The sequence below is a fragment of the Falco rusticolus genome, chromosome 3 (assembly GCF_015220075.1).
Source record: "Falco rusticolus isolate bFalRus1 chromosome 3, bFalRus1.pri, whole genome shotgun sequence".
Taxonomy (NCBI): domain Eukaryota; kingdom Metazoa; phylum Chordata; class Aves; order Falconiformes; family Falconidae; genus Falco; species Falco rusticolus.
Window position 1 is genome coordinate 68,917,663 of NC_051189.1, and position 16,179 is coordinate 68,933,841.

Here is a 16,179-nt window from a genome sequence, read left to right on the forward strand (position 1 = left end):
CTGTATTATTACTTGACAATAGAGAGCAAAATTGCAACCATAGAAAGACAGATTAAAATTATACAATGTATGATCATAAAAACAGAAGGATCATGTAATAACCCCCAAAAAAGGATGCACAAAGAAAACGTACAGAGAAAGCTCAGAAACTGCAATTTCAAGTAGTACAGACAACACAGAAACTAACCTCACTAGAAGAAATCATGAAACTTTATTAGAGTAAATTTCTGACAAGTGATTTAAACAGATTCAAACGCAAAGCAAACCCAACACCCCATACTGTTTTGCAGATAATACACTACAGCATCCCTGCAGCAAAGCTGCTGGAAGATTAGCAGGTTGTATGTGAACAACTGGAACGTCTGCCAGGCATGTTACATCCGCAAACAAAATACAGTTCAGCTGTGGAGTACCTGCACCACAGGGTATACATTACAGACACAGAAGAAAAATGGGAGAATCAAATGCAATAGAAAAGACACAGCTCTAATCATAGAGCCTCAGACTGATCAATGTGATAGAAATTACTGTATATTTAGGAAAGCTGCACAAGAAAATTGGGATATCTGTGTTCAGTTTCAAAAGTGGAATGAGCCTTTAAATCCCAGTGTAGGAGCCAACCTCAGTAACAGTTTTGTAGGAATTCATAGCAATCCAATTAGAACTCCAACACTGACAACAAATGTGATTTCTATCCGTAAGATGATCCGTTTGAGTTAGGGCCTAGCTGGTAGCAGGGGAAAATCACACAGACGTGACATACCAAGTTCAGTAGCATATATTAAAAGAAGCTGCTAGACTCAGTGTTGTTCTTGGAGTAGCCATCTTGGTCTCAAAATACACAAAGATTTCACCTTTAATACAGTCGTACTATCTCAATATACTATAGTACACCAGTTTACTACCTTACTATGCTGAATTTTCTCCTAAAATACTGAACTATACATGCAGCCTTATGGCTGCCAATGAGAATTTGATGGGTATTATTCAAGTGGCTACCAAGTATTTTAATTTACCTTTTCAATTTTCATTAAATGCTTTTTGTAACAAGTGTAAATATTAGATTTTTACAGAGTATTAGTTTTTCACTAAAGTACTGTTTTCCACTGGAATAGCATCTTTAGAAGCAAGCTATCTGTCAGGGCTGGAAACCTAAGTCCTTTAGCTGCACAAAAGCAAATCAAGAAAGAACAGGAGGCACCCTTTCTTTAATAAATGAACAAACCAATCCAACAAAGCAGAAAACATGTATCTTTCCCTGGAAATTAATATATTAACATTGGAAAACTACTACTTTAGTGAAATCCTTCATACAAAATGTATACTGCAGTTCCCACAGCATATAATTTTAACAATTGCATACATGCTAAATAGGCAACAGGTCTATTCTAGCTTTTGCTATTATAGTAATGTGAGAGAGAACTGCTGCTTTTATTGACAATTCCACATTACTGCAGGGTCTAGTTCAGGTTATGTCCTATAAGCATACAGTTGCTCTTTCTGGTACAACTTATTTCATTTTGGCAACAGGTATAAGTCAAGTTCTAAGTGTATTTGTGGTTTTGTGCCTACAGTAGGCCAATGTGCTGGTATAGCTATCAAAACACCCTTCTATAGAGGCCCAGCTGTACTGTGTATGTATGGTATAGTGATGTCCTTTATTTCTTTCACCTCTGGCTGAACACAGATCTACTTTGTTATATCAGTATTTCCATCATGCTGGAAAATTGTGATGTTTTTTTTCTTAAAATGCCGTTGCCTAAAGTCAAACCATGGTACAAAAATACATTCATTAGAAGTATGTTTGTTTCCAGTTCACAAGCATTCAGACATGCAAGAGCTAAAATACGAGAATTCAAATGTCATTATACTTATTTAAATGTCATTATTTTAAGGAAATCGTGGAGGGATTTGCCAACCTGGAGTACTACACACCTATGGGTTTAACTGACCCAGCTTGGAAAACATGGACAGAGAGCTGTTACATGACCCAGTTCCTTAAAATGAAAAGGGGGGGTGAGGAAAAAAATTATTGAGCACATTCTCATGAATTCTTTAAAACACATAAAAAGGATAAATTTGAAGTTTTATTGGAGAGAGTAATGGATTCATCCCGACTAAAAATTCATGCTATCATCAAAATTTTCAATCACTGGTTTTGCTGGTTGAATGCAGCAAATAATTTTATGTGCCCTCTTAAAAAAAAAAAAAAAAAAGGTTGAAAAAAGGTTGAGACATAATCTGACAAATAGAAGCAGTCTGTTCATATCAACCAAATCCAAACTAGTTAGACAGCTGGCATGGGAATTTTAGTCCAAACAGTTCAAGTGTGGCAAAGACATATGCAACTAAAAATAGTATCTTACAACAGTAAGGGTCTGACAACTGTAACAGTAAATAGTACCCTACTTAGTAAGTAGCTTTACTGAAATGGTTCACCAGATTTCACTAATTTGCCTTGAAATTCAGTAGCACATCTAGTACCGCTAGCTGGTAGTAAAGCCTAGATTTCAATTTGTTCTGTGGCATTATGTGAACCTTACCCTCCCTGTTGCTATATTATTCATCTGTAGATAAAAAACAAGCATAACTTTTAACACTGCATATTTTAAGGGCTGACGCTATAGCTACTTTTCTTCCTAGAAGTTACTGATACTAAATAAAATTAATGATAGAAGGAGTTAAAGGCCAACCATCTAGCACTCTGTATTACATTACTGATTCCATCTGGGAAACAGACCCACGTTTCCTTTGCATGAACAGCAGAGCATGAGTAATGGTCTGCTAGGGTCTCACCTGAGGAGGCACTGGGTTGCAATGCTAGGGCACACCCCAAAACGGAGAATTTTCCTGTGTAGCACCTCTAGAGTAATGCCGGAGACTTTAGAGAAAGACTGTAATAGGTTATTTTATTATTTAAAAAATACAACAAATCATTTTGAAATATCAGTATCTCTGCAAATGCAGACAATGGGTTCACTAACAAGTAGAGCAACGGGTTTAGGTATGCTTGCAGTGCCTTTCTTCCAGGAGCTGCAACATGCAGGTGAAAAATATGTCAATCACATAGACAAAGAAGGGGAATTACACAGATATTAAACAGCTTCACTAGACTGAAAATGGCTGTAAAGTAAGACAGTATTTTGAGCATATGATTTACCACTGGGCTTCCTTATTAAGAAAAAGTTATTTTTATATGCTCTTCAACATTTATTCCACATACTCTTGATAAACTGTTATTCGTCTCCCAGTACCACAGGCTCCTTGAGGATCTGAAGCAAAATATGATGTCTTTTCTACTTTTATGCAGAACCAGTTTTGTACAGAATGAGAGAGTGATGCAGAAGTGTTAGAAGACTGATAGGCGACAAACATGTCACATAAATTTGAAACAGATGATGCACAGACTTTTGCAGTATAAAATGAACTAAGACTGCCATGTATTGCTGCCGAACACTGAAAGGCATGCAGGGAACAATAATATTGAAAAGCTAAAACACAAATAAAAGTTGGCTTTTGCATTAGACTTGAAAAATGAGGTGCAATTTTCATTACCATCAAAGTTGCCTGCACATACAATCCCACTTACAGTCCTGTAAAATGTACATCAGTTTTTTTCAAAACTGAAGCAAACCTCAACATTCAAAGTCCTTAATCATAAAGCAGAAGCAGCACCTCAAAAAAATGATAATACAGATAATACTGCTAACAAAGTTAGGACAAAATCAGAAGTAGTTAAAATAACATGGTTCTGCAAAGTTTTTCTAGATACTGATTTGGTTGGGGTTCTTTGGTTTTGAGTCCTCTCCCTAGGGTCTAAACTGAAACCATCTGAACAGCTGCCACCTTCTCTCATGTACTTGTAGGTTGTCGTTCACTGCTGAGAGAACTGGCAACTTTAATTTTCAGCACAGAACTAGCGTATAACCACCAGAGGCCACTGCTGTTCTTTGCCTTTTCCCTGCCTGTAGCTGGGCTCTAGTGAGCTCGCAGGAGCTCCAGGCGAGGATCACAGCAGCCTCAGTCCGCCTTTCTGTATTTATGCTCCGGTGCTGCACTTCTGCAGAGAAAATTAAATACACTACACTTTTTACTAGGAGATAGAATAAGAAATCATCTACACATTGCTTACCCAACCGTAGCCTTCAGGAAGAAATGAAACCTTGCATTCCAAAAGCCTGATTTCATTCTTGGATATGATTAAATTCAGTAGCTAAAGGCAAGTTTTCAGATGTAATTTAATTAGGTATCTGAAAGGCATTTAACTTGGAACTGATAAAAAAAGTAGCTCCACACGTGTAACAGAACAAGATAAATGAATTAACTAAGTGACAATTAACATTCAATGATGAGAAAACTATTAAGTAATGTTTTGCTACTATAGTTTACAAGTATCTGTACCCAGCCTGCCGTATTTTTTTTTTTATCAGTGTTCTGAAGTACCTGCTTAATAATATTTGCAGAGACTGCAGAAAGGGACTTTTAAGTAATAAACGTAACGAAGGACAGGGTCATGCAGCTTGCTTAACTATGGCTACATCGCAATTTTAATAATACCATTTTAATACAGGCTACTGAAACAGTATATAATAAACAAAACAGAACTGGCCAGAAATAAAGAATACAGCCAGATGCTGGCCATATTGGATAAGGGGAGAAGAAAAGGGATATCCAGGAAAGCAATAACTTGAACATTGTTAACAGTTCAGCAACCAGGTTCAATGGGAAGTAGGTAGGTAGTTTCATCACCGTAGGCAGTATTCTCATAGCAGTTCCCTTTGTATAGAAATAGACCCTTTTTTAAAATTAAAAAAATTAAATTTTAAAATTAAAAAATTAAAAGACGCAGAAAGAAAATGTAACTCTGAAAACACTTTAGGATCTTAAACAGGCCAAACTACTGAGGTTATGAAAAAAGAATCATCAAGTCACCCATCAAAAACGAGTGTTTTGTATTAGAGGTTTTATTTAGCAAGAAAGAGGTGTAATAAAAATCTCATCTCAGAGGCTGAAGCCTATGAATTCCAAGATGACATACAGCAGCGTCTCGGGAGGCGATGAAAGCCATGAAGCGCTGGAACAAGCTATCAATAAACACATCTCCATCTTTACCGATCCTTTCCCAGAGGGCACGCTTCCCCTGCACACAAATCACAGGTGGCAGAACTAAACATTACGGCTTATAATACCCCGAAATTGCTGTCAAACGACGCAGTGGTCTTTTAGCACCTCCTCGGGATCCCCCCCCCCGGCAGCAGGCGGCGCGGGCGGCAGGGCTCAGGGGGCCCGGCGCGGCGGGCAAAGGCCGCCCGGGGGCTGGCGAGCCCCGCGCCCACGTCCTGCACGGCTCAGGCGAGAGGCTGCACGCACGGGGGGCGCCGGAAGGGAAGGCAGGGAACGATCGCCCCCAGGGACCGGGGCGCGGCTGAGGCCCTGCCCGGCCCGAGGCCGCCCCGCCTGTTTCTACGCCAGCCCCCCTGCCGCAGCGACACGGCGCAGCCCCACCGTACCAGCCCCGCCATACCGGCCCCCGCAGCCAACAAGCTCGGCCGGGCCAGGCGTTACCCCACCCCCGCCATGACCCCCCGCGCCCGGCCCCGCCCGCTGCCCGCTGCGCGGCGCATGCGCCGCCCTGCCCGTACGTGCCAGCCGCCGCCCGGGGCACGCAGGCACGCGCAGGGCCCCCCGGCGCGGCTCCCGGCGCATGCGCAGCCGAGCGGCCCTGCCACCGCCCCTCCGCCCCCCCCACCGGGCCGCCGTGCGCCCCCCGCCCGCGGCGGCGGTGTGCGCTCAGTGCGCCTGCGCCGCCTGGCCCTGCCGTGAGTTTGCCTCTTCCCCGCTCGCTCTTCTCCCCCCGCCCCCTTCCCTGCCCCGGTGGGCCCGTGTGCGCCTGCGCCAGCCCCCGCCTGCTGCGCTCCCGCAGCGCCGAGCCCGTGGCGGCCCGTGTATAGGGCCGGGTTCGCTCTCTCGTCCCCGCCCCCTCGTCACCCCTTCACCAACCGCCGCTTCCTCCGCCGTTGCCAAGTGTGTGTGTGTGTGCGCGCTGGGGGGGGGGGGGGGGGGGGAGGGAGGGGGCAGCCATGCCGAGGGGGCGGCCTCCCAAACCCAGCAGGGAGAGTAGCAAGGCCGGCACCGAGTCAGGTAAACTGCGCGGCCGGGCGAGCGCGATACGCGCCCGGGGGTGGAAGCGCGGGAGCCGCGAGAAGGCGAAAAGCCTCCGCGGTCTCCGCATATAGTCCCCGGATATGGGGGAGGAAGGCCGGGTCTATTGTGTGAGTGTATAGGCGAGAGGGCGGAGGGGAGGGGAGGGAGCCTGGCCCGGCCCTGCGGAATGATACCGAGCGGGCCGCTCCGCCGCCCCACACGGCGCGGGAGGCAGGCTGGCCGCCGAGCCCCGCAGCCTCTGCCTGCAGCCCCTCGCCTCCCCCTGGGCGAGCGGCGGCGGCGGCTCTCATGGCCCCTCGCCCGCAGAGCGTGCGGGCGGAACTGGTCGCGGCGCGGCCGCTTGCCTTCGCTTGCGGCCCCGTCGCGGGCCGGCGGAGAGGGGTCTCTCGGCCCGGGCCAGCGGCCTTGCCTGCCGCCTCCGGCCGCGGTGCGGGCGCCGCCAGCGCGGTTCTGGCGCCGGGCCGGCTGGAGCTGGTGCGGGCTGGAGGAAGAGCCCGGGCAGGCTGGCGGCGGGCAGGACAGGAAGGCTGCCGAGTCCTTCCGCCGCTTTTCCCCTTCCCCTCGCACTGCCTCCCTCCCCCCTGGCCAAATTAATGAGAGCTTCCAATAAAGGGTGCTAAACGAGTGAAATTAAGACCCAACTCTTCCATCTCTCAGATTACAAGACGAAGGGCTTGCTTTGTTTGAGGCTTTAAAAGGCACCCTTGTAGTCGTTTTCTTTGTGAGTGTATATATATATATATATATGAAAGAGCTGGGTTTCTTTCCCAAGCATGTATGAGTCTGTCTCACACTTCAAATTTTTGCTTGCATTTTAGCGTCGTTTCATGACTAGAAAATACTATAGGGCAGCGTTGCTTTGCTGGGCTTTGGTTTATTTGACAGCAGTTTGAAGTGAGTGAGTTTTGTGGCTCTTTTGTGTACATTCCTGCTGATGTTACTGGCAATCCGTGAGTAGTATCTGAATAAAGCCCACAAACTGCAAAAATCGCGTGTTTTGGGTAGACCTGAAAGCCTCATCAATGACTTTCAGTGCAAGCATGTAGCAGTGGATTCTTTGTAACAGATAGAATGGGGAGAGATTTCCTAAAACACTATTCCTAAAAATACCACGGTTATTTCAGTCATGAAAACACAACTAATTAATATTTTCAGTATATATTTAGAATATCTGGTTTTCTGGCTCTTGAAGAGGAATGTGTTGATGAGTCTTCTGTCTAATACTTTTTGTAGAATTGAAATGTCTTGGCAGGCCAAAAAAAAACCCCACGAAACCCCCCAAACCTGTACTGTTAAATGAGTGTTGGGAAGTCGGGTAAAATGTTTTCTCCGGTAGGGAAAGCCAAATGGGCCATAGTTTCCTACCAGAAGTTTTTATTGGGTTTTTTTGTTTGGTTGGTTTGTTTTGCTTTTGGAGCCATTGATCTCAGCTTTTGACCACCAGGTATTAAGTATATAACCCAAAGAGCTTTGGCTATTACCAGTTTTGGTAGCTGAGGGTTTTTTTTTTTTTAAATCTTTACTTAATTCTCTAGTAGTTCTTGCAAGGGTACACATGTATCATATGTGTGTAAGCACCTGTAATAATGGCACGATGTATGAATGAGAAAAAGATCAAGAGATAAGCTGTCCAGAAAACATGTCTAGTAGCCATATCCCTAGTGCTTATAGTTGGACAGTGATCTTAGACCCTTCCTATGGTGAGGTGTGGCTGACAGAATTTACTGTAAGTTTGTTCGTATTTTTCATGTATTTAAAATTTTAAAGTTTTTTAAAAATAAATTTGTTAACTTATGAAATTGCAGTCAAGCTACCTCCATGAAACAGACAGCAGTTTACAATTACAGGGTGTAGGGCTACTGCAGGGATTCAGAGATTTCTGCAGTCTGCAGCTGCAAGGATTCTGCCCTGTGTAAGCAAATACTGTGGGTTCTAGAGTCTAGTCCTTGAGATTTCAGCAGTTCAGAAAAGCAGCAAAGTCAGTGTTGGCGAGTGTCACTCTTTCTTCTACACTTACATGTGGCTAAAAGAAGGTCATGAATCAAGAAGTTCTGGCTGAGCAGGACAACTTGACTCTGGGAAATTTATGGTCTCAGGACAGTTGGCTGTTTGTCCCATTCATATACAGGCTGACAGACTTTGAAAACTTGAATTCCACAGGGTTCACTTTTAGCAGGAGGAATTTTATTTAGAAAATAGCTGTTCACACAAAAATAAATTTCATATCCTTTGCTTAGGAAATGGTATGGTTTTAGGTTTTGTGCCTTTTCAGGTCTCCAGGATTCCTACAACCCTGCACGCTAATGGCTTTCATGAAAGAGAAGTGTTGCTCTCTGTAATTGTACAGTCTGTATGTTTATGGTAATACAGCTTTATTTGGAAGAAAATACAGGTGAATTGGCAATGTTTTGTTGTGCAGGTTCCTTAGATGACTTTCACCACCTTGCATGTTAAAAAACTGAACTCTAGATGGCAATAGTCAAAACAATGTCTTGGCCTCAATGGCTGCTATTCTAAGAGAATTTTTTTTGCATTGGTAGTGTTTTCCCAAAACCATCTTGCAATTATCTCTCTTTTTAAAATTTGAACTGTTCAAATTGACCTCTCTGGTGGGCACAAACTGAAACACAGGAGACTCTGCGTGGGCATAAGGAAACACTTTTTTTTACTGTGGGGGTGACTGAGCACTGGCATTGGTTACACAGGGAACTTCTGGAGTTTCCTTCTGTAGAGGTAATAAAAACCCATCTGTATGCAATCCTGGGCAGCTGGCTCTAGGTGGCTCTGCTTGAGCAGAGGGGTTGGACAAAGTGACCTTCAGAAGTCCCTTCCAACCTTCCCATCATTCTGTGATTCTCCTTTGAGGTGGATGAAGTATGGGGTATGAGTCTCAAAAAGCTTGAAAAAGCTAATCTTCTGTGATTTGGGGTTTTGCTGCTCCTTGATTCTTGTTCTGGCTGCTTAGCAGTGGTTGTATATCAGATCATTTTACAGAGGTGTGGTAGGTCTTTAGCTCTTGTCTTTTGGAAAATTTCAGGGTGAGACCTTGAATATATATGAAGCAAGAAGAATGCATTAAAAAAAATGCTACTCCAGATGTTTTTAAAGAAAGAAAAGGAAAAGCAGCTCTTAACACATAATTGGTGTTAACACACTAATAACACAGTTACACAGGTTTTCATGACATAGCCTCTAACCTGAAAGGAAGTTAAAAAAGAATTATTCGTGTGTGGCTTCAGCGTTTCCAGTCTGGCTGCTGTGATTCTAAGTAACTTGCGTTACAGTATTTGAACTGCCAGAGTTTTAGGCCATATGAATCTTCTGTAGTCTGCTGTGCATTGTTGCCAGCATTCATTTGAGAATCACTGGCTGAGGGGCAGTTCTGTTTACTCTGTTCCTTAGGAGTCTCTAAAACACTAGAAAGTGATTTCCACTGCTATTGTGCAGCTAAGGCAGCACAAAGAAAACATGCAGAGGGACATTTATTGTGTTCTATTTATACTGGTATGTGTTTTGTCATGTCCCTTTCTGAACATAGTTATTCTCTCATTTAAGCTTGGATATGTTAGCAAGACAATCCCTCAAACTGTTACCTTTACTTTTAGTTTTACTGACTTTGCATAAAACATTCTTTGTGTGTTTTTTTTAAGATATTAGTGTAATAGAAGATTCTTGTTTTAAATATTTTAGGAGCTTGACAGAAGTGCCTGAAAATTGAAAAGAAAAAGCCGTGAAACACACAAGTATTTTGGAAGGTGCTATATGATTTTGCAGTGAGAAATTTTTTTAAAAATATGGTAGGCCTATATTGTAAGGGTGTGATTTTGAAATATCTTACTCAACTCCTTGTTTCAATTAGAATTTAGCAATGAAGAGTTGCTATTAAGTTGGAATTGAAATAAATACCAGGCTTTTACTGTTCACTTAGCTAATGAAAAGACTATGTTTGAAGACATATTTGTTATAGATACAGAGTAATATTTTGAGTGCTTATGGCTAGGTCCTGTGAAAACTTAGGTGAAAACTTGAGACTTTGTCACTGGTTCTTTCTGCTAATTTGTGAGTTTCCATTTTGTCCCAATAAAGGTCTAGTTGTTACCATGCATGCATGGGTAGTCACTGCTTTGCTATGTCTGTTATTTCAGGTGTAGGAGAAGGATTTTGAGGACTCTGTTACTGTCTTGCACAATCATTCTTCTTTTCTTCCCCTAAATTTTCCTTCCTGATCGTAAAAGTCCTTTCCATTTGTACCAGTGCTGCTTGTCACTGAGTAGCAGCAACATAAAATGAGCAAATTTGACTTCTACAACTGTCTGATCATTTTCAAATAGCAAAAGAGGAATTCTTTGAACAGCAAAGTGAAATACTTGCGGGGTGTCCTGAAGCAGTTTTTAAGCCTAGAGTATATGTCCTGTATTTAAACGGAAAGGCTACTTTTACACGTATAAACTGAATTCCTTTGTGAGTGCAGTTAAAACTTGAGTATTTTTACTTTCAGAGGGTCTGAATTTTAACAGAAGTCCCATATGAAGAGTGGTAAATATTAAATAAATATAAGAAATGCAGAGAAAGTGATGTAGCTTTAAGTCTGCCTCTGCGGAGCTGGCTGTGTTTTGTTTGCTGCCTGTCATGTCAGTCCTCTAGCATCAGTTAAGGTGTGGGTATATTGAATTAGGGGAAAGTCAGTTCTGAGGCTTTACATTCCAATATTCTATTGAAGAAGAATGCAACTTGAACTCCCTGGTTAAGTATTTCCTGAATTTATATTATGTAGATAATTTTAGTAGCTGTGCACTATGATTTTCTATAGTGACCTCTGACGAGAGGAATAGGTGAGTGATGTCATGCAGGCAAGAATGAAGAGGTGGTGTACTGCTTCTGTGGTGTGGGCTAAACCATTTGAATACAATAGGTATAGGCAATTCCTTTTAAAAACATATAGGAGGGACAAACTGCTCAAACTTTTGCCTTAGAAAAGATAATCTTTAGGTTTTAAAAGTGACAGTTCTGTTTGGTCATCTCACTGTTTTGCAGTAACAAAATGTAATTTCATGTATGAGGATTATGTTGGGTCTCAGTGAGTAGAAGATAGACTTTGATTGCACTGGCATACTTTTAATTCCATATTACAGTCACTATACTTGGAATTTGTTTATGACTTTTCCCCAGTAAATTGTGGAGTTAAATAACTTGGTTTAAGTTCTGGCTGTGTGATAACTTCAGCCCTTGTTTTGTCCCTTCTCCTTAGCTTTCTGCCACTTGCAGGTCCTCATTATTTTATTCCCTATTACAGTTGTGCTCATACCTTCATACCTCATTAATTCCTATATATTAAGTTCTTCCAGTTATAATTAAATTTCTATTGGAGACCTCTCATGTCTTTTTCCTTTGAGTTTTTCTGCTGTAGTGAGATTGTGTTCCCTCTTGGGGAGCGGGAAGATCATGTAGGAAATCATTTAGTTCATTCTGAAGTTTCTGTTGATTTTGTAGTGGCTGGGCTTGGGTAAGTAAAGGTTGAGGTCGCAAGCATGGGACATCCAAGTCGTGTAAAAACAAACAGCTGAAAAAAGCTAGTTTAGTATATTCATATGCAGCTGTCAAAGAAGTGTAACTCCTGTTTGGGAATATTTAGCAATAGATACAGCATTATTTACCCGAATGTCAGATGAAGCTATCAGAGTTGGTTAAGGAAATACAAATTTGAAGTTACCTGTGTAGATGGGGGTGATGTGGATGGTATATCTATGTGGTGCGTTGACACTGGCCAGCAGTTAAGCACTCTCCAGCCCCTTGCTCACTTCCTTCTGCAGTAGGGTGGGAGGAGGAACTGGAGTAGCAAAAGCAAGAAAAACCTTGCGGGTTGAGATGAAGACAGTTTAATCAACGAAGGGAGAAAGTAAAAAAGAACAACAAACCCAAACAAAACCAGCAAAAACTCCCAGTCAGCTGGTACAAAGGGAAACATGCACCACCTCTCATAAGCAGGCTGATACCCAGTCAGTCTCTGAGCAAAGACTACCTCAGAAAGACCACCTCCAAGTTTGTATTGCTGAGCATGATGTATGGCATAGAATATCCCTGTGGTTAATTCCTGTCAGCTGTCCCCTCCAGCCTCTCTCCCACCCTCAGGCTACTCATTGTGGTGTCAGAGTGAGAAACAGAGGTGGCCTTCACACTGTACAAACACCACGATAGCTAAACATTGGTGTGTTATTGGCATTGTTTTAGTCACAAATTTAAAACAGAGCGCCATAGGGGCTGCTGCGAAGTTAACTCCATCCCAGCCAGACCCAGTACAGTCTATTTAGCATCTAACCAGCTACAGTGGAGCTATCAGTTCTCTGTCCTGTCAGGCTTCTCTGCTGCCTGCAGTGTATCAGTGTGGCTGTGCCACTTCTGGAGTCATCTGTGGTAGTGAAAGTAGTACGCCTGCTTTGTGTTGGCAGATGCTGAGCAACTGGCACCTGGACATCCATTCCAGCAGTGTGCTCCTGGAAGCTAAGTGTCTGGACTGGTGCCACTTTAAATTGCAGATTGGATATTGACCGAAATGTAATAAAAGTACTTGTCTTATATGAGCAAGTCTCGACTGATTTTTGGATTTTGGTCTGATAATGTGGACTGAGAGCTGAGTCTTTGCCCTGCTGCTCTCATGAGAAGTCATGAGGAGTGACTGCTGTTTTTGTTTGGTGAGAGTGCTGAGTTAAACTAACCTGATTCTTCTATGGTTGCAGAACTAAGCAAAATGTTTTAATGATTCATTGTAATTTGTGTTCCATGACTCCAACTGTAGTATGAGAAAACATCAGTATTGCCATCTTTTTTTTTTTTTTCTCTTGTCCTACCACTTTCCACTCATAAATTAGTAAATAGGTTTTGATAGGGTCAGACCCTTCTGTCCCTAGACTTGCCAGCTGCCATTTAACTTCAGTGACAAGTTTTCATCCATGAATTCCGCAAGCTTGAGTGTTGTATTCGCAGTGTCCTCTCGGTTGGATGTGAGCAGGCTATTAGAGATCTAATAAGGCTGTGCTGCATTTACAGCTGAATGAGCCCATCTGCGCCTTGCAGAGAGGACTACAGGCTGCCATGAGGCACCGTGCTGCTTACATAAGGAAGGAATGGTTGGGAGCGCTCTAATTCAGTCTTCCTCCTTCTACATTGAGTTGTCAGCAGTGGCTTACAGCAGAGAGCACCTGCTCGCTGACTCAACTCCCGAGGTCAAGTTTTCAGAAATCTGAGTTGACCCGAAGCTGGATTGCTGCTGCTCTGTGAGGGACAATTAATTTGAAAATAACTTTGTAACATTAAGAGTATTTAAATAAGTCCATTGTTAAACTGAAAGTTTATTATTGTGGGTACTTTGCAAATCTGATTCTGGTGTTTTGGGGCACTTTGGACAAACTAAGAATACAGACAAATGCATGTTTGACATTGCATAATGAGCTAAGTGTTCCCTGTTTAGTTTAATTGTATTGATACTTGACTGTCTCAAGCTGTGATGGAATAGGGTTGATTTATGTTGCAATTAGACAAACATGCAAGTTGAAAAAAAATGACAGTAGCTGTTGCATTGTTTCCATGCAGTTAATATTAATTAATGGCAGTGTTTTAAACTTTGCAGCTGTTAGTGAGGTTTATCATTTGTTGTAGTATGCAGACCTGAACAAATCCCTTATTTTTCAGGGGATTTTTTACTTTAAGACTAATTTTGTGTTTAATCTATGTTTATGGTCATCAAGAAGTAGCTTCTTTCTAGTAAGAGCACCGTTTTTTCATGTGATTGTGTTGACATTATATGCTTAACCAATTAATGTCTTCTCTAACAAAAAAATCACACTTTTATTTCTCTGTTGTTGACTTGAATAGCATTCTTTAGTTCGTTAACAGCAGACTTGTGTTTCCATCTGGACAGTGTATCTGACAATAAGTAGACTGTTTAATCTGTGTACCTAATATTTATATTTTTCTGAGAGCATAGACACGACTAGATATTTATGATAGGGTTGCTAATCTGATACATGATGAATTGTGACCATCAAATGCTATGTCACATATCAATAATTTTATTTTATTTGCCTTTTTACACAGGGAGTGTTTAGGGTTGTGGTGGGGGGTTTTTTTGTTTGGTTTTTTTTTTTGTTTTTGTTGTTGTTGTTTTAAAATCAACAAATTCCTCAGAGCATTTAAAAGTACAGGATTCACACCCAACTGCCAATTCCTTGAATTAGCATCATCTGCATGCTTTTGGGTGTTCAACAATATTAGCCTTTCAGATAGGTTCAGTATTTTGTAGTGTTTGGCTTGTTCCGTGATCCAAGCTGATGCATCTAAAAGCATTTTTTCTCTGATATGAGGAAAGAAGATTGCATAACTGAGTTTTAGTGCTGATTTCCCTGAAATATGGTAATGTAGGTTATTACTTTGACTTACTATGATGTAGAGGTATCAGTGTAAATAATGTCTTCATCTGGTTATTAATTCTTCTAAAAAAAACTCTTGTCAAACTGTTACTTCATTTTTACATTGAAACTAAGACAGACCCAAGTCATACTTTATAAGCCTGTGATGCCTGCCTGAAAAGTCAAAATACAGCTCACTTGCTTGTTACTTTTTTAATTGACAGTGTCTTTCCTGTTTTTCTGTCTTTTCCAGTTCTAAACACAACATAACAGTTTAGTCCTTGCTGTTATCCAATTGCTTGGTTTCAGTAGGGATATTAATCTGAATACTCTCCCTGTTACTGGAAGAATAAAATAAAAAGTCACTTCCTGCATCTTCTATGAAAGGAAGCTGTGCAACTCTCAGCAATACCCAGTATTTGGCTGGTAATTGAGGACCAAAGTATTTTGTGAGGACCAAAGTGAGAGTACAAGTGAAAAAAGGTTGTTATAGCCTCATGTTTCCCTTAAGCTACTTCAGACATAGCGTTAATGAATATTTTTATTTTAATCTCCGTTAGATCTCAGTCCTGCACTTTGAGTGAAATAACTGAACTTTCAGAGTTCTTTTAAATCCAAACTAGACTGTCTTTCTATTCATGCTGGCTGTAACTACTTAGAGCAGTCTTCAAGTCTTCAGCCTGATCTTCCAGTAGTTGAGCCTTTGAAGAATTCTGGAATCTGATAAAAATTTATTTGCTATGCCTTATCCTTTAAGGATTTCTGCAGTAAGCATCCTCTGCCAAGTCAAGCTGGAGTTTACAGTCCAGTTGCTTATTGTAGAGTCCAGTTTTGGTTCTGAAATGTCTTTCCTTTGCTCTTTAGCAATATGAAATATAGTACCAAAAAAGCGTAAGATTTGGCTTTGGAAAGAGTTAGATTTTCTTTGAATGAGTAAGTCTTACAATGTTACAGACATAAGCAATGAATTTTCTAAATGTGTGCTTTCTATTTCTTCTTCCTTGGGGTCTGAGGGCCTTGAGGAAGGTGAAAATGCTTGCAGGCAGTGCAGGGTTTATGGTCACCCATGAACTAGTTTGGAGAAGTTCGTGATACTTCAACACAGGGTGTGATGTGCTCAACCATTCATTTCCCAAAGCTGTGGCTGATTTTCTGTGTTTACCTATGAAGTATTTTAAGGTTATGCTGTTGTTACCCCTTTCTGTTTGTTTTACTGGTGATCATTTCCTTATTTGTAAAGCAAAAACTGAAGTATCTTCTTCTGGTATGTTTTTGCATCAGGTGGTATGATTTCATACACTTGCAGTCATCAAATTCTATTGGAACATTACCAAGATTTTTAATTGTTCATTAAAATACAGTTAAACTCCTTTTTGAATTCCAGAGGAAAATTCATAGCTTGTCAATTAATCAGTATTGTGGTTGATACTGGCATGATACACATTTAATAAACATTATATATAGAAACGTTATTGACCTACGAGTAAGTCCTTTGGTAGTATTATTCAGATGCCAGTGAGCATGTTGCTTTTTCTGTGTTTCACATTGTAGAGAAGTTAGCACCTTACACTTTTGCTACTTCAACCACTTAAGCATTGTTTTTGTATGTTGT

At 41.5% G+C, this 16,179-nt stretch overlaps 1 protein-coding gene and 1 long non-coding RNA gene across 11 annotated transcripts in view; one reads left to right on the forward strand and one right to left on the reverse strand.

Moving 5' to 3' along the window:
• Positions 1-4,946: 4,946 nt before the first annotated feature.
• On the reverse strand, positions 4,947-6,112 carry LOC119144267. 2 transcript variants are annotated; one of them, XR_005103035.1, is made up of 2 exons: positions 6,001-6,112; positions 4,947-5,140 (listed from the first exon to the last, which is right to left on the reverse strand). It is a non-coding gene; the product is annotated as an uncharacterized LOC119144267 (long non-coding RNA). The 2 variants fall into 2 exon arrangements; XR_005103034.1 differs by lacking the exon at positions 6,001-6,112 and adding an exon at positions 5,525-5,611.
• ZNF236 (zinc finger protein 236) overlaps positions 5,600-16,179 on the forward strand; it is a 93,072-nt gene continuing 82,492 nt past the window's right edge. For 7 of the 9 annotated variants that reach the window (XR_005103033.1, XM_037379381.1, XM_037379386.1 and 4 more), the window contains exon 1: positions 5,600-5,819. Coding sequence is in view for 7 of the 9 variants with exons in the window: in XM_037379381.1 (XP_037235278.1) it covers positions 5,705-5,819 (115 nt within the window). In the remaining 2 variants the exon portion in view is untranslated. Of the gene's footprint in view, positions 5,820-5,930; positions 6,025-6,050; positions 6,142-16,179 lie in introns of those variants that run through there. The other 2 variants (XM_037379387.1, XM_037379384.1) reach the window with 2 other exon arrangements.